This window comes from Amphiprion ocellaris, chromosome 5, assembly GCF_022539595.1.
Source record: "Amphiprion ocellaris isolate individual 3 ecotype Okinawa chromosome 5, ASM2253959v1, whole genome shotgun sequence".
Lineage (NCBI taxonomy): Eukaryota > Metazoa > Chordata > Actinopteri > Pomacentridae > Amphiprion > Amphiprion ocellaris.
Window position 1 is genome coordinate 18724391 of NC_072770.1, and position 25485 is coordinate 18749875.

Here is a 25485-nt window from a genome sequence, read left to right on the forward strand (position 1 = left end):
ACACTGATATGCTTTTTGTCTGCTTGGTCTCTGTCTGGGCCGAGAAAATCAGCATACTGACATACTGGTGTGATGCTTGTGCGCTCTTCAATCTCACCGATTCTTTCTTTTTTTTCACACATGCACTCTGGAGTTCATCTAGAGACAATCTTGCATGTGTCTCGGATCTATACATGCCTTTCTTGCTTGATTTTATTTCAGTTGTTTTATTTTCTAATTTAAATTAAGTCACCTTTATTTATATAGTGAATTTAAAACAACAGAAATTGACCCAGCGAGCTTTCCATTCACACTTTACATGTTAAGGCAGACACCATAGAATATGATAGAAAGAAGCCCAAAGATTCCCTATGAGGAAACACAGTGGGAATGAAAAACTCAATTTTAACTTAAGAAACCTCCAGCATAACCAGGCTCAAGGTGTTTCAGCTGTCTGCCTCAGCTGGTCGGTGTGAGGAGAGGGCAGAGAGAAAAAAAAATGAGAGAAACACCAACAAGATTACAATAGATCCTGTGCAGGTTGGTGAGGTCAGTAACTGCAGATCAGAAATGCAGAGAGGTAGAAGGGGAGAGGAGACAGAGGAGACAAAATAAACTACAGGAGAGAGAAGATACTCAGTACATGACCTGCAATAGTGCTTAAAAATGCATTAGATTGAAAGATTATATGAAATATATACTATGGTAACTATATATCATTACTAATGAAGTAAGAAGAACGAGACAAAAGCACATAAGACAACCACACGAACAGCACAGCCAAGGTAAAGCATACTGGTCAAAATTAAATGAAAAATGAATTAAACTTTTAAATCAAAGTTATAATAATGGTAAACAATTAAAAGAGGAAACTGAGGAAAACCACCAACAGATCAATGCAAAATAACGGACTGTTAGGAAGAAACTAAGAGTAGACTTGAGCCTCAGGCTGAACCAAAAACAAGGCAAGGAAAGATAAGTCTTTCATTTTGAGGAAAATTATCAATGATGAGATGATTTATTGTGGAACCAGAAAAGCCCATTTGTTTTTTGAGGTGTGAGTAGGAGAAGAAAGAAATAATTGACCAAAATGACCAAGAGGCAGAGAACGGCGGTAACATATCAGTAGAGCTAAACCATTAAAGGCTTTTAAAACAAATACAAGGATTTAAAAATCAGTTCTGTATTTTACTGTACCTGTGAAAATGAGCCAAAGTCCAAATAAAACCATCAGTATTCAGCACAGAAACCTGGTGCTGTCCAATTAAAAAGAATCCTAAACAGCATTTAGAGTCTGACAACACAGACTTAGCTCCGGTTCCGGGTAGATGCTCCACTGCGTTGGTTTAATAATAGTAGAAAATAGGCATAACATTGTGTTTGGTTAATTAATTCATAATCATTAACAAGATTACTATGAAAAACTAAAATTAAAATGCCCAGCGAAGATTTTTGCAGGTTTACTGAAGCGTCTCAGTCATGACATGACCCAGCTTTGCAGTAAGACAGCGTTAAATATCAACATTATCAGCCTAATAAAGCCAAAGTATCAGTCTGACTGTTAAACATATTCATAGAAGGAGAGTGCGTGACACAGACAAAGCATCGAAGCCTATAGGAGTACAGTGTCAGAAGCATCCCACAGTGTTGGGCAGAGAAACAGCAGAAGATGTGCTCTCGGAGCTGCGTCAGTACTGGAACTACAAATGTTTTCAGCGAAGCACAAGAGGAACGGCCCCGGGGTCATAAAAATTTAAAAGAGCTCATTATAATGTGAGTGTAAATATGCTCAGTTAATTTTTATGTTAATTTCATCCTGCTCATTTTGACTGTGTTCTTTTTTTGTGTGTCAGTGAAATATGTGAAACAATGGGAAAGCCCAGTAGATCACGAATGACTACAAGGACTGTAGTAATTTGGCCTGTAGCGTGTTGTGAATCAAAGTGTTGAATGGATCATCACTGTCGTAGGTTGACTGGACTGTCTTGTCGAACAATCTGGCTTTAACAGATACGAATCCCATTCTTATTTTTCACATCAAATCTGATAATCAGCACTTTTTCCATTTGAGAGAGAGAGATATTCACAAAAAGCCTGGTGAAAAACACTGACACTGAGGTTATGAAGTAATGGCATAGTTTCTATTCCTCGCAGTTCTACTGAACAGGATCTTCCTGTGCTTCCCTGACAAATGATATAATCTCTGTGAGTGACAAACAGAACAGTGTCAGTAACGGCCCCATCATGCAGAAACCGTCTCCCTGTTTTATTCCTGATGCACAGCAAACATGTTTCCTGATGCGGCAGACGAGGTCAGACACTGTTTGCACAAGTCTAATTTTGCAAATTCACCTGTGTGTGTGTGTGTTTGCGATGGTGCGTGTGCGCTCGGCAAGTGCTGGCAGATGATGCTGTTTGGATGCAGGGCACACAGATATATTTGTGGCAGAGGTGGGATTGTCTCGTTGCATGTCAATGAGGCCCTGTGTCGCCGCTGTGTGATTACTGCAAGAAATGACACGACTCAGCCCTTCAGCCCACAGAGACACACAAGTGAGAGAGGAGGTGGAGAGGGTGATATTGAAGGAGGGATAATTTTAGAAAGACTGAGACTTGATGTTCTCAGATAATCTTGAGCATGTCCGTGCACTATTTGCTAATATGTGTGTGTGTTTGTGTGTATGTGAGTGTCCTTACTGCTGCCAATGACTCCTCACAGCCATGATGACCAGCTGAGGCCCCCACACACCTCTGCTTCTCTCAACACTATGCCCCCAGGGAGTTGTGCCTTTCTGGTGATCTTTTGAATCGAAATGTGTATGTATGAGATTGTGTCTTTATGAACGTTAGCACAGACTGTTATTCTTTTTTTTTCTTATTTTACATATTTATTACTCTGCTATCCGGCCACAATCTGTGACATGTGTGAGACCCGGTAAAGGTGACAATGCTGCAGTGAATGATGGGGCATTTTGTCCCCGGAGTCCAAATGAGCTGCATCTGGAGACCACACACACACACACACACACACACACACACACACACACACACACACACACACACACACACGCACACACACACGCACAATTGTGCTCTTTTAATGAGGGTATCAGAGAACAAAGCTGATAAAAATGCATGCCATGGCCCAGCCTTTAAAAAGGGAATAAGAAATGGGCTTCTGTGCAGCCATGCAGCATGCCTAATCACTCCACGCAGCACATGCTTCCATGCATACTTTCACATACTGTACTGGAATGAAACACACATACTCACTAACACATACATTAACACCCATCTACGCTTTGCATAGATTCGAGTAAGCAAATCTAAAACACACAAATATGTAAATATTGTTCATGTTAATGTGGGTGCAACGGTCAGTTACTGTACAGGAGTGTTTCTGTGTTTGCGTTGCACTTCTCGCTGCAGACTTATGAGCAGAGAGGCCTTCACAAAATATATCTGGTAACAATATAGTTACAGTATATGCTTATATTTCCTTACCACCTGTAACATTCTCTATTTTTTTACATGAACTGTCTGTTTTCTAGCCTCTCAATCTCTCTTCTTTTCTCCGTTTCACTCTGTCTTCCTCCCACTTGAAGGATTATTTATCTTTGTTAATAGACACAAACATTAACATCGTCTCACTTTCACTGCCCTGCTCATTTCTGTAGAAAAAGTTCTTGTTCCTGGGGTGTCTTTTCCCGATCTCCGACAAGATTTGTGGCACTTGCTGTTGGCTTCTTCCCCACTAGGGGGCAGTGGAGCTACACAGATGGATGAGGAGAGGTATCAGGTTTGGTGGGAGCTCAAACCTTCCCTGGAAGTTTCTCAGTATATTAGCAGACTGAGCTGCATATCAATGAGTTCTGATGAATAATGGAGGTTCGAGGAGGGGAGAACATTTTGCTATTAATGTGAATCTGTTGTCTTTCATTTAGATTGCACAGTTAGTCCCTTTGTAAAGAGAGGTGTGTTGACACACTCTTACAGTGGGATGGTAATTTACTCTGTGTGTGTGTGAGAGTGTGTAGAAGTGCACATGCATCAGAAGCTGTCACTCTGCTGTAATTAGGGAGAGTCTCTCCAGCTGTCCCCCGATAGGCTTTGAGTTTACCTTGCAAACACTGTGCAAATGTACCGTACGTGTGTGTTTGTGTGTGCAGTGGCAACTTGTGTTTATGGCTTGTTTGATCATCTGATTTGTTTCTGGTGACTGATTTAGCTGAGAGGCTATTCTGTGGGTTTCTCTTACATACACCCATTTTGGAGTCAGTTTAATTTTTTTGTTTGTTGCGTGCACACTGTTGTGTAGTGTGTCCATCTGTGTGTCTGTCTGTCTGTGTGTGTGTGTGTGTGTGTGTGTGTGTGTGTGTGTGTGTGTGTGTGTGTGTGTGTGTGTGTGTGTGTGTGTGTGTGTGTGTGTGTGTGTGTGTGTGTCCGTCCATGACAGAGTGTGTGAGTGTTTGTGTGAGAGAGGGGGAGAGTTATGTGTGATGTCTAGAGTGGGGATCACATTCAGCCTGGGGGTAGGTGAACCTATTGTAAACAATGGATCTGACAGAATCTAGGCCTTCACATCTCCACCCCTCTCTCTCTCTCTGTGTGTGTGTGTGTGTGTGTGTGTGTATTTTGTGTGTAGACCTTCATACAAGGCCATCGGAGGCCACTGAGGAAGCGTAGGGCAGACTGGCCTCCCTGACAGAGTGTCTTTGTACCTCCTTTCTCCAGAGGCTTCTTCTGTTTGAGGTGAGGAAGAGGAGAAGCAGAAGGAAGACGAGGAGGTGTGTGTGAATGCAACCATGGCCTGTGCCCTCTGTCCATAAAGAAGCTGCACATCGGAGAAGACACCAAAGGAGACAGAGACGACCAACAGGTGCAATGACCTCCTATGTAGCTGCACATGAAAGCAAGAGAAAAAAATACAGGAAAAAAAAACATCTAATCATGCAACTAATTATCGATTTCATCATTTGTTACTGTTTTGTCTGTTTGTTTTTCATTGTGTTTCATCTATAAAACAACAATTTGGTGTCTCCAAGTGGCTTGATTTATCCAAACAGCAGATTAAAACCAAAAGATTTTGGATTTGTAATAATATAAAACAGGAAATTCACATTTTTAGATCTGGAATCAGTGAACCAAAAATAATTAACTGATTATCACAATCTTTTAATTTTTATATGAAGGATAGAGAAATAATCGTTGCCACTCTGTCTAGCTTTTTCTCTTCTTTGTATCAATCAATCAATCAATCAATCAATCAATCAATCAATCAATCAATCAATCAATCAATCAATCAATCAATCAATCAATCAATCAATCAATCAATCAATCAATCAATCAATCAATCAATCAATCAATCAATCAATCAGTCAGTCATTCAGACTTTTTGTAGCACTTTTTGTATAAAGACAAATAGAAATACACAAAGTGTAACAGAAACAGAACAAAAGCGAAAAATAATTGAATGAATACAAAGGACTAAGACCCTTAAGAGTTTTATAAACTAATTAAAGGATCTTATAATCAATTGTAGAAATATATGACGTCATCTTTTAGATGTTTGAACTGTTGGTCGGAGAAAACAAGCACTTTTGTGATAGATGTTTTTTACTTTTATCTGACATTAAGATTTCTCAATTAATGAAGAAGTAATGATCAGAATCACTGAAAATGAAAACAATGATTAGTGAAGTCCATTACCATATGTTATTATGTTTGCCATGTTATATTTACCAGTAGGGTCAACTCTTTGGTGATTTGGTAACTTGAGGAGTTAATCCCAATGCAATACTATTAAAGAAGGCTGATGAGTTAACTGTACCTCCTACTCCTGCTGTGTATGTGCATACTGCAAGATTTTTCCTCATCTGTTCCTCATTTCCTTCTGTTGACCTTTGCCTGGTCGCCCCTCACATTGTTTCTGCTTGCTATAAAAGCAATATTGTTAGTTTGCTGTGCTGTCCTGCCTTTTGTTTTTCTCTGCGTGTTTGTGCTGGTGGTTTGTGCTGGGGTTCTAACCTCTCCTCATGCCCTCTCTCGGCCCCTCTCCCTTCTTTGCTCCCTCTTGCCTCTCTCTCCCTCTCCCAGGATGAAACTGTGGGGGAGGTCAGCTTGGCCTTGGCAGGTGGCCTTTCTTGTTACCTTGGTGATGCTCTGCGTTGACCCGGCGTCTGCCGCCAACCGTAACCATCGGGGACCGACAGGTACACTAAGCCTTGCTCCGAAACTCCCCTTCCAACACCACGAGAGGTTAATTACACTGTCACTTCAGAGGTGTAACACATGTTCCCCGAGCATGTCCCTGACTGAGCCATCCACATCCTGCAGGAGGGGGCTGAGTGGGGACAATTTGCTCTGTTCCTCAGTATGACAGAATGTAATCTAGACAAGACCTCGTTTTGGGCCTGGATGCAAACACACCTCTGTCTGAGTGATCCCGCCCGTACAGATACAAATGGCACTTAAGCTGTCAGGAGCTGTCAACACAAATGGATCAGTGTGGCTGAGATCGGATCTGTTCAGAGTGCAAACATCCAGAATTTCAGGGCCGATGCTGTTGCTCTCCAGCGGCCTGACTCTTAGTAGTTTAGTGTTGCTGTAAAATAGGGTCTGTGTCCCCTATAGAAAAGGCCACAGGCTCATGACTTCTAATCCTCAGACTCATAATTGTCATTAATATGCATAGCTCTACAGCCACCCCTTTGAACTGAAACAGCACATTGGTTATTCTCCACAAGAAATCCGCGAGAAAAGATAGAAACCGTATCTGGCACTGACTTAATTCAGGCCTGCGAGCTAAATCTATTCACTGTTTTTAATTTCCATAAGTCATGCAGACAAAACACCCGCAGCCAAAACTCACCAACACGGTCTTATTAATATTTCATTAAGGCTGACCACAGGGACAGTTGTGCTGAGTCACAGCTTCTCGCGCAACAACTTGTTGGTGGCAGCCTCCCATGTCACCTCTTCCTCGCACTTCATTAAGACAATTTCCTTAATTATCTCTCAGTTTCTTCACTTCTTTACTGCTCATGTTTTGCAAAGTGACCTTTATGTGCCACAGGAATGCTACCAGCATCCAGCCTGTTCAGAGAGTGATGGTATTAGTTTCCTTTTGGAAGAGAGGAGGCTGCTTGCTTACGGCAGGGACATTACTAATTGCAGGCGCCGTGTATTGTGAAGGTCAGCTTAGCTGGCTGCCCCCTTCTTATTTCAGTCTCACTGTGAAACAAGATGTCTCCCTCCCAAACTGACTGGTGCTTTTTATTTGAGGGTTTACTCTAATTGGTGGAAGTTTAGGAGTTGTCGCCTGTGAATACGAACAACACAAACACACACATGTGAGGCAGTTTGAGGCTGAAAAATAATTGGGTGTATGTGGTTTCTTCTTAAGTGCTGTTACTGCTGTTTTGTTGGCTGGTCAGACAGACAATTGTCTGATCAGTGTTTCTGGTGATGTACCATTTTCTACCACATGGTGGCTCTATAGGTCAAAAAATACTGCACTGGAAGCATGTGTGTGTGTGTGTGTGTGTGTGTGTGTGTGTGTGTGTGTGTGTGTGTGTGTGTGTGTGTGTGTGTGTGTTTTAAATCCTAATTTCATTTACTCAAAGTCATTCTCAGAGGCAGGCTGTAATTTTACAACAAACCACCTTAAAAATAAATCTATAAGGGGAATTAATGGAATGAATGCCAAATAAGCCTGCAGACCTTAACCTGTGCACATCTCATCTGGGAATAAAGTGTTCCTCATTCCACAAAGTTACCGTGTCTCAGTAATCTCTGCAGTGACCCACTTGGCAGGTGTTGTATAAACTGTCTAACAACCAGTTTATGTCAGGATATGTTGCTTTGCTTCTGTTATGTAGGAATCCATTGCACAGGACATAATAGTCCCTGTTTGTTCATCTCTTTCAGTCAGACTGCCCACATAACAGCAGTTAATAGCACAAAGTGCATATCATTACCTTGGCCCAGGTAGGAGTCAAATCTGACTGAAACATTCAGCCCACTAATGTATTTATCATTCTCCCTGCCGTTCTCACTGTTTGCCCTCTCACAAACAGAACACGGCTGCATAGAAGATTATTAAACCTATTGTGAAACATGGAGCAACAAATATTACAACACACCCATCAGATCTTTAATGTTATTCATTTAGTCCTGTATTGTTTTTCATAACAGCGAGGCTACACGAAGTAATTCATAAGCAGGTCGTACAATAAATTGCATTCCGGGAGCTGTCAAGGTAATCCAGCGTTATGTATTCTTGAAACATCAGACTCTGTTGCTGGTTAGAAATCATAGACTGTGCTTTCACAGCTCTGCATCCCACCAAGTTATTCCTGTGTTCTGACGATGAAATATGCGGAACTGAAATTCTCATATGCCCCTTTGCTTTTCTTGTTTGAATGCTTGAAATTAGATTATTTGAAATTAAATACAGTCAACACCTTCCAGAGCTGCAATCTTTTCACAGCTCGTTATTGCATGCTTGGCAAACCGAACATGTTGGTGTCTCGGAACAATCACTAATCTCGTCCCACATAATTGTAATAACATTTATTTTGACAAATTCATGGAATGTTTGAGGGCTCTTGCTTGCCCTCCTTTGTTCACGTGAGAGCATGTAGTTGATATTTTTGTGCATACTTGACAAAGCTTGCACCGCCTTGCACTGTTTTTCCGTTTATTTGAGCAAGCTATACACCAGTTTCCGTCCTCCTCCACGGCTGCTTGTAATATGTCCCCTTTAAAAGACAGAGCTGGCAAGGTCAAGTGAACAGCTTTTATTGGGGACAGATTTGTTGCTCAGCAGCACTCAGCTGTGCCAGAGACCTGCTATGATAATTAGCATAAATCTGGGTGAGGTCTGATGTGGGCCTGTAAAACACTGATAAGACGGGAGGATTGATGGGCTGTGCAGGACCAGGGTGAGGAGGAGCTGGAGCAACGAAGAGTAATGAGTGATCAAAGGGCTTGAAGAGGGCAAATGGATATTTTTAAAGGAAAGAAAAGTCAGAAATAAAAAGAAAACAGCATTAGGAGATTTGCTGTAATGTAAATATAAAGTAGATTTTGGACACGAGAAGATGTTTGACATTGCTCTCACCTTGTTTCAGGCCGCTGATAATTGTAATCTTGCTCTCTTAGAACTTTCCCGTGTGTTCCTACAGAGATACACAGTAAGTCACCTCTACGGCGACTTTGCTCCCTCTGACAGATTTGCTAGATACCTGCTCTTTCATAGCGATGGACATGCTTGTCAGGTATTGACAGGGGAAAGACACAGCTTTTTGATGAATTGTACAATGCTCCTGCTTGCCTGTGTCTGTCAGAATACATCAATCGCCTGGCTAACCCATCAGTTCAAGGTATCGTGGATTGTTGGCTGCCCAGCTACTGTTGCCTCCCTCCTTCTCCTCTTCCACCACCACCCCACCTCCACCTCCCGTCTGCCTGCCGCAGGAATAGAAGCATTTAGCCATGCTTGAGAAGTCTTTTCATCTCAGCGTGTGTTGGGCTCTATTACACCGAGATGGCCATAACAGAAATGGTTTAAAAGTCAACATTGAGACATTAGATACACTGTTATTATGTGTATATAGCCAGAAGTCGACTGCTCAACACATGAATCTTAAGCAGATGAAGGCCGAGAGGCAACAGAGCTGTGAACAACAGCTGATAGAGAAGCAAAAACTGTTTGGGCTCACAGAAGAGCTGCGGTGCTTTTCTCATGTCTGGGGTTTGTTTTGTACTTTTTCAATTCAGACTTCCTGGTTTTTTGGCCCAACTTTATTCTGTTTACTTCTGAAACCCTGAATACCCTCTGAACATCTACTTCTCGGTGACTTTCCACTACAGAAAATAACATCTTCTTTAAAGGAAAACTGTGTTCTTTGTGGCTAGTAGAGTTGCATTAAACATGAAACAGCATAGGTGGTTTTCTTTTCTCAAATTAAGGAAATAAATATGGCCTATGCAGCAATGTAGTAACATTTACACAAATTACATAGATTCCAGTTAAACATGAGCATGTTTGCATTGTCAGTGTGAGCTTGGAAATTTACATTTACTCAAGTCCTGTACTTTATTTGAATATTTTTACTTCATGCTATTTCCACTTCACTACATTTCAGAGGGAAATATTCTACTTTTTACCCCACTACATTTATCTGACAGCTTAAGTTACTTTTAACATGAGGATTTAACACAGTTAATAATAGAATAAGCTTTTAAAATGTGACACATTGTTAAAGATTAAACCTGTGGTTTCCAACCTTTTTGACTTCTTCCAGAAAGCAGCGTGTAGCCAGGCTCACATTTCAGATGTCTATGAATTGTTAACAGCTCCATCACACAGTGGCTTTACCCTCTAAACTTCTCACATGGTTTCATTTCAATAAATGTTCATATAATCCAGTATCTCACTAAAGATTCAAGAAACCTGAAGCAGATTTGTGTGTGTTTTTTCTCCTGTAAGTCATCTGATGATTCATCTGCTATCTCTCTCTGTATATAACTGTATATAACTGTATATAAAGTAGTTCAAACTTCCAGCAACTCCAACAATAAGTTTGCGTCAATACTTTAACACATTTAGCTGCTAACTCTAATATATGTCTACCACTTCATGCAGGACTTTTATGTGTAATGAAGTACTTTTACTTTGTTTTTTGGGTGCTTTACTTCTTCTACCACTACATGCTACATTGAAAGTGAAAGTGTTTCCTGTACCTCACCACAGACATTATATGGACATATATTTAATATTACACTATATGAACTATGGGAGATCGAAAACGAGATTGCTTGCTATGAAAATAATAAAAAACTTAACACCTCTATGTCTAGGCAACAGAAGTGGATGCTTTTGAGTTGATTTCTCCCACGTTAGAGTTGGGTGTTAAAATCTATGTGACTTCACCCCTATTATTGATTAAATACCTTGAGGTCTCACCTGCAACACTCACAAGCTCACAAACATATCAGACAAACGTACCCATAAATTCATGTATGTATTGACTCATCTGCCTACTTTTATTGTATTTTTCAGAAATCTGTTTAGTAGTTTGCCCTTTCCCAGCCAGCATGAAAAAAAAAAACTTTCCTCTGCATGGGAGAAAATGCCAGCTGTCCATTATTAAAACAGAAAACTATTTTACAAGGCAGCCAGGGTGCTACTGATAGAAAAGACTGTTAAAACTAATAATTCTATAACTACCATTATTTTGAACCAGGCTTAATTCAATTTTTCACATAAAATTCCTTTAATATCCTTTTTGTTCTTTTTTTGTATCCTTTAGTCCGCAGATTGTAGTTTATTAGCACTGATCAGGCTGATATTAATTATAATGACAATGAGTTACAACAAACCAGTATCACTGTAAAAAAAAAAAAAAAAAAAAAGCATTTCTGCATGCAGTATGTTGTGCGTTTCCCCGATGAAGGCTGCACTGGCAACATCTGAAACATACTGAAGTGTCCTTTTGAGCCGGCCATGAAAGAAAGCCTTTTAAAGTATTTGGTTGAAGAGCACCTTGGTCTCTATTTTTTCATTTAGCTGCATCTGAAAACCCAATGAAGGCTCTCTGTGCTGTCTTCATTAAATAACAAAAATCCCTTTCAGAGAAGCATGTGGGCCGTCCTCATACCTTGCACCAGCCTGAACTTACCTCACTTTGTATTAATATATACTTTTTATTAGATTTAATTAGGTACAAACCATGGACAGTCTCAAAAAATGGTGCATCGATGAAGTTCAAGTGAGTTTATCATCCATTGCTCACACACATCCTCAAAGCTTTCCAGTTTTAAAATACAAACATCCTCTGCCCAGGTCTGATATGGGAAATAAAGAGAGGAGAGCAGTGCACCTTCTGACCTCATTATGCCAGCGGAAGGCGAGCTGCTCTTGGTTCTCTCAGCTACCTGTGACACCACTTTTCCTTCTCGTGGTTGACTCTCTCTCACTCCTTCTTTCTTCCTTTCTCGCTAACAAGCTGCTTTTTTTCTGAGATGGGGCCAGCAGATTGAGCAATTTCACCCAGTTACACCTTGGCAATAGTACTGGAACTAATTTCCAATACATAGCAATTATAATGAGGGATTAAACAAGGGAACCTGATTGTGCCAGAATTAGACTTTTATTTATTTTTTTTACATTACAGCCTTGTGCTTTTAATTGCGGTTATTACTGTTGTAATTATGGCTGCGCTCAAAGTTCTCATCCCATTCGGTCCTGTCCAATTTTATTTTTCTATTCTCGATTTCTACCAGTAGATAGAGGCTGTATGTGTTGGTGTGCACGAGTGCATGTGTGTGCACGGGGGTAATCCGGCAGCTGCTCCAGCCTCAGGAGAGCCTGAGACAGAGGAGTGAGGGAAATGAAAGTGGAGGGATGATAGCGGAGGGGTGCCCTTAGAGAGCCAGGGATCATTGATGGGGCTCTCTGGAGAAGAGAACAAACAAACTTTAAATCAGAAAGGATGAGAGGGGCCATGGCCTGCAGAAATGGAAGCCTCTACAGCGTGTGTGTGTGTGTGTGTGTGCGTAGGTCTGCTGTGTGTGTGTCTGCTGTGTGTGCGTAGGTCTGCTGTGTGTGTGTCTGCTGTGTGTGCGTAGGTCTGCTGTGTGTGTGCGCGCACTTTTGTGTCTGCCTGCAAAGCTCATTCAGCTGAGCATGAAAACTTTTTGAGTCTGGGTAAAATCACGTACATAAATGAAATCTGGGCTTATGGTACAGTATAACCAAGGTTTTTCCAGGGCTGTAAAGAGGCTTATAGGTAGTAATGTCGCCAGCAGGGTTTGCTGTGCTCGGGAAATGGTGCCAGAGGCTCTCAAGAGTGCACAACAAGCTTTGGGAGGGAAGATAAGGCAGCTGGAATCCATTCAGAAGCCATAAGCAAAGATTAGATTCACTAAACATTTTTCCCAACAGTTGTAGTCGGCATATTTTCCTTTAGGTGGGCGCAGAAGCCCTCCTCTTGAGGGATTCATGGTTTAATGTAGTGAGTGAAATGTAACATTAACGCACCTCTAAACATTAGCATACAACGTAAGCCTGTTTACATATTAACCTTGCAGCTTTGTGACATACATGTGGTAGATGTAATGAAGTTAGGATATAAACTGCTTACATGACTGTCCTTGTACATGTTTATATGCAATGAAGCCATCTTTTAGCACGTAGAGACGGCTGATCTGTTGAACTAAACACCATTTCTGTGTATCATCGGGGGATAGATTTGTATCTATTTGCCTGAACAGATTGATTTCTGTTTAAAAATGTAACATCACACACACACCTAGCGACACATTTTGCCACGAGGCAAGACGATGTTACAATTAAGGAAACTAAGGGAGGTGTGAAGATAATCAGGAGAGATGAGATGCTGTTTGTGTGCTGGAGGTGTCAGGTAAAAAGCAATTATCCTCATATAAATCATGACTTTCAGGAACACACACAAAGACATAAACATGAATGCAGATGCAGACTTAACAGTGATGGCCAGAACTAATGATTTTACCTGTCAGTGGGGTCAGTCCATCACACGACTCCCTCGTGAAATGTGCATGTCTGAACTTTGATCAAGTGGTTTATTTTGTCTGAAGGGAGTCAAAGGAAACTATTATTTTTTCAGTGTTTCCTGCTCTCTCTCTCTCTCTCTCTCTCTCTCTCTAAATTATTTTTTATTCCTGCACCCAGTGACAACAACAGAGCCACCTCTGTGACAAAGTTAATGAGGGCACAGGGCTGAGAATAAAAGCAAAGTATCACTAAAGAGTGTTTATTCATGAATCAAACACAGCGAGACTGGAATAAATTGAGGAGTTTAAACAAAAGCAAATTATTCAGCAGATTTGTTTAATCCTCAGAGAAAGCTGCTGTATATTTGCTATTTGCAGCACAAATTTATTAGAATTTAAACTCGATTATTTGCAACAATAAACCAATAAAATGCCCTTTAAAGTCTATGAATTTTTAGCGAATAAATCCCCTCTTTCTCTCTCTCTTTCTCAGTATCCTACCAGGTGAAGCAGGGGACATGTGAGGTGGTGGCTGTTCATCGCTGCTGCAATAAGAATAAGATCGAGGAGCGCTCTCAAACCGTCAAGTGTTCCTGTTTCCCAGGGCAGGTCGCCGGCACCACCAGAGCCAGACCCTCCTGTGTGGAAGGTAAAAAGCCATTGTCTAAAAGCTTGTGTGAGTCTATGACTTCAATCAGCTTTTCCGAATGCTGAAAAGGTTTCCACGCAACCAGACGTCACAATGTCCTCAAAAAGAAATGGAGCCAGCATGTGGGTTCATTTTATGTAAAAAATAAAAAAGCAATTTGTATAAATCAGTTTCCCACTGATTCTTGTAGAGCTCAGACGTCAGAGTCATTCAGCTGATTTGTTACTGTACAAAAACTTTATTGTATTTAGTGAAGCCATGGAAAGTTTTACCTTCATATTACAAATATTTTCAGAGTTACAGTCCCTCAAAGTACTCAAGGGTGAGTTGAAATTTTGTTCTTTTTGATTTATTGTATCTTTTTCCAGCCTTTTTGAACCCTAAAGGAGATAGAGACATAAAAATTTGGAGAATGAAAAAACACATTTAAGTTCTGTTAGAAACTGCAACCATATCCATTTGACCTCCACTCCAGGTGTTACAATCTAAAGACAAAATGTTGTTTTTGTTCAACATGATTTTTTTCTGTAACCCACGTTAAGCATCAGTATCATGGGAAATACCATAGTTCCAGCAGCAAAACTTCAAAACTATTAAGTCTATTAATAAGAGTCATAGAAACAAGCATTGGTACTCTGGATGTGTTAGCTTTTTTCTGATGATTCACTGCACTAAACTTTAAAAAGTGCCTTTTTTCAAGTGTCATATCACCATGTGGGATAAGTGGTTGGTCAAATAAATATAAAGTACCTATGAAAGATCTCTTCTGTAATTAAATTTTGATATCAACCTACCCAGCTTTCTATACACAGTTCCGTCTCTGACAACCTAATTTGTGTATTTTTCTTTTAATTTTATCATGTGAAGGAACAGAAGGTATATTAAAGTCATTGTGCAATAAAAAAAATCTGCTGATTCTGAGTGGGTCAGATGGGACCTTTTTTGATTTGGTTGATTTTTATAAGTTACAACCCCTGTGTTAAAACAGCACAAATGGTCAACTGTGCCATCTTGTTAATCTGCAGCTCCAGTCATCTCTTGAACCCATAATTTCTCCCTGAGTGCATCCTTAAGTAACTGTAAAGCTAATTTCCAGACTGTATGGAAGTATGCTGCATATTCTATATGCTTTATTTAAGTGATCTGACACTTAGAGTCAGGAGAACATTCAACCAAGCATGCAGCAAAGTAGTGAGTCTTTCCCTTGTGCATCATTTTGTAGACATCTCCCCCCAACACTTCAGCAGGGCCGTTTCTGCCAGACTTATTTGGTATCTATCAGAAACCCTAGGAACATGACTGGAATTCCAAATTAAGGTTTTGTAGGTTTGGACAGTGCTTGGCTGCACAACATGTTTTTTGTAATAATTGACGCACTGCTGAATCTGACAGGGTCACGGATGCTCAAAATGTTTTTAATCATCGTGCATCATTAAAGTTGCTACATGAAGCTTCTCACCTAAAACAAATCATTACCAGAATCATTTTGAAATATTAGGAACATAAATAAATGAGTCAGTTGCAGCAAAGATTAATAGGTTGTGCTTTATTTTAAATTGCCGCCAGGTTGGATTCTGTGTGAAAATTACTTTTTTATGGCACACTGCTGCTGCATTGAAGCCACTGCTCTTCTTCTAACACAGAGCTACATCTTTCAAACGTAGTTGAAAGCATGAAAGGCTGATTGAAAAATGGCATTGTGTCTTCCTATTCTCCTTTGTAAAGCCACACAATGAAGAAAAATATGGAGTGAAACCAGGAACAAATCTCCACTGTAGTCTCTTTTGCTTACAGAAACCAATAATTGAAAGCTGAGGGAAGTTATTATAATGTTTCATATACACTGGAGAGCTGTTAAAATGGTGTTAAATAATCTGTTTTTCAGTGTGTAATGGGGGAAAGTAAAACTGCACATCTCAGTGCGCCAACAGTTGTGGTTCATTTTGTCCCAAGGAGATTGTGTAAAATGAATGGTTTAAGCCACTAATAAGGTAATCCAAGTCACCAGTGTCTCCTTGCCATTCTTATTCCTTTTTATTCTTACGAAAGGAAAAGCAAATATATGACATCAGACTGTAAATTTAATTTTCAGTTTTAAAGTTCTAATATTATTTGGGACAGCGTTCCATTTTATATCTAGTGAGGCCACTCGAGTATACGACAGATGGTGATAGAGAAAGTATTTTCTTCTGGTGTGTTTCATGGTTCCAGACATAACATTTGGGTGATTAGCAAGAGAGAAGTTCTGGGAATGAAAGGCGGATAAAATCAAGACAATAAGTCATTATGTTGGTCTTGACAGTGAGTCAGTCATTAAAAAACAAACAAACATGTATTCGGAGTCAAAACGTCTAGCTAATTAATAATCCATAGGATGCTGCTCACACATACGCAACAAGCATGTTCATGTTTAACTGTGCCTGTTTATACATGCTGTGTATGCGTGCTTGTAGAGATGACAGACATATGAAAGCTCTTGTTTTCATAGACCTCTGTTGCACCCGTTTGTCCGCTCCGAGAGCTTCAACCCAGCAAGAAACAAGCAGTGTCACCGACCCCTATCATCCGCAGACGCTCCGCTGAGATCAAATACACACACACAGTGTCAGCCAAGCTGATCCAATCACGCTGTATTAGCCCTCCACCAGAAGGAAATACATGGCTGTCTCATACGTGAGCAGAGCCAGTGACTCTCCAAAGCATGCGGGTTAACTGTTGAGGTCATGCTGGGGGTTGGAAAATGAATCCACACTCACATGCGAATGACTAATAAATCTGCAGAAAAATAGACTTTGATGTGAGATCTGTGAACAAAACATGTTTCTCTGACTTGGATATAGATCAGATGTTTAGTTTTTGGTTTGTTTATTTGCCATGAAAATAGAGTATCAGCACATTATTGTTCTAATGCGGTAAATGAACGAGTCCAAAAGACACCTCATTCACCCCGACCTGCTGTTTGTTGAGTTCTTTTGATAGATAATATAATACACTAAGAGAAAGTAATTAACTCACCTGGTTTGGTAAATCAAACATTTTAGTAAAATACAGGACATTCTGACACTCAAGAAGCACATCCTTTGTGTATTCAAACTTTTTTTGTTGACATTGGATTTACTGCCGCATTGTTCCTACCTACTGCTGTGTGTGTCTAATAAATAATAGCGAGAATTTCTAGATTATACTGAAAATAAGCAAAATTCTTCTGATGCCACTAAAAGCCAATATGTGGAAAAGCACTGCAATAGTATTCCTTTTCTTTGCCACATCTGTACACATTTCTATGGGAGACAAAATACAGAAAATAACAAACATAGTTAATAAGGACAAATAAGGACATATTTAAAAATAAGTGCTTTTTATGAACTATGTGGGAAAAATATATAGTTCTTTAATCAAAGTCAAAGACAAGACATTTAATGAGATCGAAACATTGCTCACATCTGATTATCTGAGAGGTTTAACTCCCCGTTAAACTTCTTACAAATAGCTTATTACAAATCAAAGGATAAGAATATGGCAGAAACATTAGGGTTAATGAGCTTCTGTTTGGTCTTGTTTTTCGTTGGTGTCTTAATTTGCTTGCTATTGCTTGCTTATTAGTTTTGTAATTTTATTCCTTGGTTAAACAAATACAAAAAACAAGTCCGCTTTGTTCATATTTCCATGTGCTTTACATCTGGCTTCCTGTGCTGCACGCAAATGTTGTAAATCCCAACCAAACACCATCCACATTTATTAATCTTTACTGTCTGCATTGCTGATCTTCAACCTGAAGTGTTGCTGTTGCTGCATGTGACCAGTAGACGGTGCTTTTCCCATTGAAATGACTCCGTCACAAACATACCTGCTACTTCATTTCAGCACTACTTTCACCCAATAAAAAAGTAGATTTGTTTTCTAACCTCTTTGATGAGTTCCTAGATGGGAACTATTGGTTGATAATGATAAAATCAGGCAACCATAGCAAAGATGATTGGCTTTGTAATGGAAATCAGGATAAATAAGGAATCATGTGAAACTTTGCTAACCTTTTGGAATAGGCACTGCCCTGATGTCTTGCTTTTATTTGCTCACATCAAAGGCTTGGTATAGTTTACCAAAAGGAAGAAATGATACTGATGAGGAGCTGATAGACTGATTGTGTGACTTAAAGTCGTTCAATAATGACTTTGTTTTTTTTTAAATTGTCTTATTCACTTATTTGTCCTTCTAACTCACAAAACACGCACGCACACAACACACAGTTCCACGTTCACACCAGTCATGAGGTTTCTAATTTCCTATTCACATCTCACCTCCGAGTCTCACCACCTCTCACTTCCAAATCCCGCTCTTAGCAGCACTTATCTCATGAGTCATGCTTGACCTCTGATTCACAGTTACAAAAGATCTCACCTCATCCAAGATTTTCACACACACACATACATACACAGACACACGCACGCACGCACATCCGCACACGCTGCTGTCACCTTTTTAGGCTTGAGCACAGATGGATGAAGAGGTAAGCCCCTTCTCAGTAGACAGCCTTTGTAGAAAAGCCATAGTGTAAATGGAGTTACATTATTGATGCTGACTGAAAGAGGAGTAAATGGTTAGAAGTCCCATTACTGGCTGCTGCACAGCGGGGCACGCTTTTTTAAGTGAACTCTATTCTTCACAGTAACCCTGAAACCTGTGTGTTTTTGTTCTTATTTCTATTAGAATTAGTAGTGCCGATGGCGGTGTGTGAGAATGAAGAGTGTGTGCTGTGAATGGGGAGGTCATTCGGAAATGTCTAAGGAGTGTGTAGAGGTAGAATTGATAACTGACAATAAACTGAGGTCAAGAGGTTCATCTGCTCTCTATGAGAGAAATGTGCTGGGTCCAGGTGCTTGCCTGCATCTCACAGGTATTATGTTTTGGGGAAGGAGAGAAAACTCTCGCCTGTCTAAGTGAAGACAACATGTGGAGCAGCATTCAGAATAAATAAAATGCTATTTTTCTTTTATCTCAGCTGAGGTTCTGCCAAATTTAGTTAAGCTCATAAGCTCGCGGGGTTAGTTAGGGAAGCACTGGGCATGATTTGAGGTTGTTTGCACCATCAGGGAGTAAACGCAAGTCGGTGTAATATCCTAAAAGAAAGCTATATTCAAACACAACATGTGGGTAATCCCTCTTGGGTTGTTGTACACCTGTGCAGCATCGCACATATATCCTTTGCAAAAGTCAGTGTCAATAGAATCGTCTAAGAAAAAGACTCAAGTAATAGTCCTGCATTCACATTTTCTGTGAAAGTGAAAAAATAATGGAAGCATTGGGATCATAGCAATCAAAAGGAAAGGTACTCATTATGAGGTATGACCCCTTACAGCATGTCAATGACTAATGCATTAACATGTAAGGAGCATTTAAATACTACAGCTGATACATGCAGAGCTAAATGGAACCAGAGTAGTAATCATAACCATCCGATTGTTATAATGAGGTAAAAATGATAATATTATCTGTAAAATCCAGTCGAGTAAAAGTAAAAAACACTCAAATAAACTGTATTTGTGTGACAGGGAGGCTTATTTTTCTTTGGTGCCAAAAACTAGGACTTCAAATCTCTCCACAGCCACTGTCATTAAAAGTGTGTTTGCTGGTGGAGAAAGAAAGAGAGCACGGTGACCTGATAAAAACGGTGGATGAGTGGATTTTGTTTGGTGTGTGATATGGTGTCAGACAAACTGGGTTTCATTTCTGCACCACGAAATTTAGTTTAGTGTTTCAGCACACATCCACCTGCTGTTGTTTACTATAATATCTGCCTCGTAATGTCATGCTTTTGTCATTTTATCTGCCTGTTCCCTGCGTATATGCGCAACTCTTCGGCATGTATAATCTTTTTTTTGACAGTTTTTTTTTCTCAGTGCACTTTCCACTTGTGTTTTGGCATCATGCATGCCTGGGTGTGCTGGCGTGGCTGCGTGAGCTGGGCCAAGAGAGATACAGTGTGTTAGTAAATCATTGCAAAAAGAGACGGATGCCGTTCTCCAACTGCGTCGGCACGCCAGGATCACTGAGTGGAACAGTTACAAAGCCTGAGGGTATTCATACCTCTGGGTGCATCCCCAACCTCTCTGTGTGTGTGTGTGTTTGCGTGCATATGTGTGTGTGTGTGTGTGTGTGTGTGTGTGTGTGTGTGTGTGTGTGTGTGTGTGTGTGTGTGTGTGTGTGTGTGTGTGTGGAGGTACATCATATTCCCTTTAAATAGTAATGACCTGGGAGCGAGGCCTGCTTGTGATTGTGTATTACGTCTTACACTTCCTGCACTGTGGGGACTGCATACATGTGCATATATATATAAAAAAAACACACACACACACACACACACACAAAGACATTTCTAGCATACAAAAGGCATACCCACCCAGCGATGCACACGTAGACACAAAGTAAAACTCCCTGTTGGAGTTTCTACTCCCAGCTGCTCCACTGAGTGAGTTCAGGCGGTGCCTTTGTAAAGTATTAATGGGGAAACACTCCAACAGCCTGAGTGCACATATTGTATTAGCATGCCCTGCCTTACATCAAACAGACCACACTGGAATCATACAATGGGATGTGTAGTGATTGAATTAGTTTTGTTATATCAAAGGCTAATCTATTATTCCTTGTCATGTGACTTAGATGACTTTGGATGAAAGGGTTACACATGAAGGAAGTCCCTTTGAACTTATAGTTCATTTCATGAAATACGTTTTTCTATTGTAGCGTGGTGGAGTAAATTGAACTCATGTCATGTTTTCTACTTATAGTGATTCCTAAGAAAAAATTATGTGAAAACAATGAATAACGAGATAAAGTAGAATGTATATTATATATGCATATATGCACATGTATGAACTATAAATGCCTTGTTTTGTTCTTATTTCCTAGGAGTATTTTTTAACTATTGGTGAAAATCAGAGCAGTTTCTTCCAGCCAGAGCAACGCTACATATCAAGTTTTGGCATGGTGCTCCCTGTTTGTCAGTAAACACATTTGTTAAATACCTGCAGAGGTGGAGCTCCACATTTCAACGTCTTAACTGGCAAGTCACATGTTACTGCCTACAATAATTGAGCATTTAAAAAAACAAACAAACAAGTTGACCACAGGAATCTGACTTCAGTTTTGTTTCCATGTGAAGCCGGGAACCTGCAATTTCAACTTTGTCCACTTGATGTCACAAACATTACAATGACAATGCAAGCGGTGGAACAGGAAGAAATGAGCAGAAGCTGTGAAGGGATCAATGATCATACAGCAGGCACACTTGTTCACACACGCAAAAAATGAACCTAATGTTGAGTGACATTTATCAAGTCTGTGCTGGAGTGATGTGTTGTGATCAGTAGGAGGAGAGACGGAGCTGTAGGCTGCCTCATAGCGTGAAACCTCCACAGACCCTATTTAGAGAACCCCAAAGACTAGGCGAGAACATTGGGAATAACATGGCCTCAGTGCCTTGTGTTGCCTAATCACCTGCACCTTGAGCAAAGCACTGTCTAGACGTTTGCCCTCAGCCGATCCCGTGCTGAAAGTTTGCAAGAGAACTTGAAAGGGAGCCATTTTGAGTGCAGATGCCATTGTAATGAGCTGAGAGGAACTGTGATGAAATGTATGCCTGAGCTGAAAACCTTTTTAATTATCATAGGCACCTGTTTTGAATTCAAATCTCAACTCACAGTGAGACGAATGCAATCAGTATAGGTAATCTCACAGGAACTCTGTGTTATACTCACCTCAGCTGAAAAGTATATGTCTTCTTTTGTACTTCAACAACTTGACAGAGATTAGTTTTCACTCTGATGTGTCATATGTTCCAAGAATAATGTGACGGGATCGTGTGTAAAATGTTGTCAATGTCAAATTAGCACAATCACTTTTAAAAACAATAGTTTTTTTTTTTTTTTTTTGAAAGTCAGCCAGTGTGACTGTACGAGGAGCTAACTGTGAAACCAAAGAAACTTCTGCATATGAGTCGTGGCAAAGTGTTGGTGAGATCACACAGAATAATTGGCATATGTATGTTTAAAGAAAGTTCGACTCTATTTGTATATCTCTGTACAGTAAAGTGACGCTACGAGCAGCTGGTTAGCTTGGCTTAGCATATCAACATATATAGTGCATGCAAAAGGGTGAGAAACAGCTACACTCAGCTCTGTTTGGGTTCATCAAGCTTACATGTTGTATTGTATTTGTTGTACAGATAACAAAATGCTAAAAATATGTATTGTTTCACAGGACAGTTATGAGGAGGCTCTGCTGTTTTCTTGGAGCTCTGAAGTCACCACAGTGGAGCTAGAAGTTAACCAGAGTCCAATGTTAAATTACAGTGTTATAATCTTGGCTGAGAAATAGTCCAGTACAGTACACAATACATTATGGGCTTTGTACAGATACAACAACGTTATAATAAAGCATAACAACATAGGAAGTTAATTGGAGATTTTTGCATATTCTAGTAAATGGAGTTTGTTACTTCTGGACTTACAATCTGTTACACCCTGTTTCTGACCTTTATGTTAAGCTTGAATTTAAGTTCGGCAGCTTTTAAAGAAACAAGAAAATTCTTTTCATGTCAATTTTTTTTTAAAATTATCTCTAAAAAATCATGATTGTTCACAGACTCTGAATAAGAAAGGTTTAACTGCTAAGTAAGTTTTCACATACAAGGAATATGACTTGGTGTTTTATTGCATAAACATAGACAATAACATACAGATTAAACAGTGCTGCCAGTCGTTGACATAAAAACACTTTAATGGCCACAATTACATGTTTGTAGCATTACTCAACATTAGACGTGTAAATTCACAGTCTGTTTTTTATTGATGTTTTTGTTCTTGTTTAAAAATCTAAAAAAAAGTTTAAAAAATAGTTTAAAAAAATTTAAAATTCCAGATTTTTTATTTTTTCTGTCTTCCAGTGTAGTTGGTGACTGGGTGTGGCTTCACATTTACTGTACAGACAGGAGAACTGGTACTACTGTTTTCCTTTGACTCCAAACAAGTCAGCAAATTTGCTAATTTTCCCAAAAACTAAAGTAAAATTCAAGATGTTCATAAGAAGAAAAATATGGTTTTAATGTGAATTGAGAATTTATTGGCCATCCATGCACTACACATGCACGGAAGGAAAAATGTGGTCCCAGAGGTGATGATCACAGTGGTGTACTTGTCTAATCTTTTTTATCACTGACCTGGTGAGTCCCATCCAACATGTGAATCATCCCTGACATCACAGGCCATGTTGCTGCCACTGTCCATTTTCTGACTTGACAGCCGGGCTCTTAAGTGTCACGCCTGCCCCACCCTCCTAATGATAGCATGAGATAAGGTGCGGGGAATGCTAACTCCATAATAGCACTCAAAGGCCATGCCTATTAGCTCCATATAACACTCTAACAGTGCAAGGCAGTGTCGCCGATACTGTAATGGCCACATTAACGAGCATTACACAGCCATTGGTTTTTAGAACCGCTTGCTGCCACTGAACTCATGCATCATAATAGTGTGTTCAACATTATGCCCAGTTATTGCTGTGAGTTTTTTTTTTTTTTTTTTTGTGGTGACTTGGCAGCTTGGATTTGTTGCTCTCCTTCTTTGTGTTTTCTGCGTTTAATCTGCGCCTTTCACTGCTCGACTCAGTGATAGTCATCCTCAAACAGCCGCTTTCCTTCCCACCCTTCTCTCTGCTTCTCTGAGTTCCTCTCACTGCTCATTTTCCCACTATAAAGATGTTTTCTCAGTGAACACCTATTATTTAGCCTTGTCTTCCTCCCTCCTCTCTCTTTCTCTTAGACACAGTATTTTCTTCTTACAAGATGCTTGAGAGGATTTTTCTATGCTCCTTTGCATTATGCAGTTGAAAGCCCATTTTCCTGACAGTCCCACCATATCTCCTTCCTTTGCTGGAAACAAGTCATCACAGATCAGAACTTCTCTCTAGACATCATCGGCCCAGCACTGTAATGAAGTTAGAAAATAGGTGTGTCCTTTGATCCCTCTCACCATGCACACTTGAAGCAGGAGGATGGATGGATGATGAGTTAGGAGAGAAGGAATTGAGTTATTCTCAGCTGACAAGCTGCCTCCCGTCTAGACAGTGGATCAGATGATCTGGAAGATTTGAGTGTCAGCTGTTAAGACATGAGAAAACTTTGGGTTTTGACACTAGATTAACTATAGATCAGGCCAAACTTTATTTTCTTGCACATACAGTGGGGTCCAAAAGTCTGAGACCACATTAAAAATCTGTTATATTTCCATGTAAACCTGGAAAAAAAAGTAGACAGTTGAGGATGTAGGAACATTTAAAAATGTGTACAATGAAGATGAAATACTTAGGGTTTGCACTACTTCCAGGTGACCATTCAAGCAGATGTTTTCTTTTCTATAAAAACACATACCCAGATGGCTCTCAGATGAGTTTGATCGACTCGTCAGAGGCTTGTTCATGAAAATCAGCTTCACCTGTTTTAAACATTGCTGTGCTTATCCATCAGAACATTGCTCACTATATAGCATTGTGCTGGTGAGAAACATGGCATCAGAACTAAGTGAAAGTGTCAGAGGTCATTTTGCAGCAAAGAGCAGCCTTTCTCAGCATCAAATCATAGCTAGATTTGATGCTGAGGGTTTCTAATGGTCCTGTGCACAGCATTTTAAATCACTCTACGGAAACTACAGTTTCATCACAGATACAGAATTTGCTAAACAGAGAACACAAGTCTCCAATCAACAAAAGAACTGTCAAAAGGAGGCTTTGTAGTGGTGGTCTCAGAGGATGAGCAGCAGTCTCTAAAGCATTTCTCAGGAGGGGAACAAGGCTAAATGCTCAGGGTGGGCTGAGACGCAGAAGCATTTCAGACGGAAGACTGGAAAAAAAAGTCCTATTTACTCAACTGATGAATCCAAGTTTGAGATTTTGCAACAGTAACAGAAGGGTGTACGTAAGGAGACCAACAGGAGATTGAGAATGATCCCACCATGGATCAAACTGTGAAACATGGTGGAGAGGATATTTTGGTCAAAGGGTGCGTGACTACTGCACCGAATCGAGGAGTGCTGACTGTCATTTATGGGACACTTGAAGACAAAAAAGTCAAGCATTCCTGACATCTCAAGAAGCTCTCTGGAATGCTGTCAGATAATGTGAAATTATCAGATCCAGCATAAATATATGAGATTCAAGTGCGGCTATCCTTAAAGAAAAAGTCAGATTAACATTGTCTGAAATTCATTTTCAGAGATTTCATTTTTATTTATTCAAACTGTTAAGCTGATATTGTCATTTGAAAT

At 40.0% G+C, this 25485-nt stretch overlaps 1 protein-coding gene across 3 annotated transcripts in view; it reads left to right on the top strand.

The window, feature by feature from the left end:
* Positions 1–25485, top strand: part of tafa4b (TAFA chemokine like family member 4b) — a 41786-nt gene that overhangs the window by 9664 nt on the left and 6637 nt on the right. For 2 of the 3 annotated variants that reach the window (XM_023299335.3, XM_035943434.2), the window contains exons 2-4: positions 4714–4858; positions 6076–6191; positions 14015–14170. In XM_023299335.3, the coding sequence (XP_023155103.1) occupies positions 6077–6191; positions 14015–14170 (271 nt within the window). In that variant the 5' untranslated portion in view covers positions 4714–4858; position 6076. Of the gene's footprint in view, positions 1–4624; positions 4859–6075; positions 6192–14014; positions 14171–25485 lie in introns of all 3 variants that reach the window. The other variant, XM_055010447.1, reaches the window with a different exon arrangement.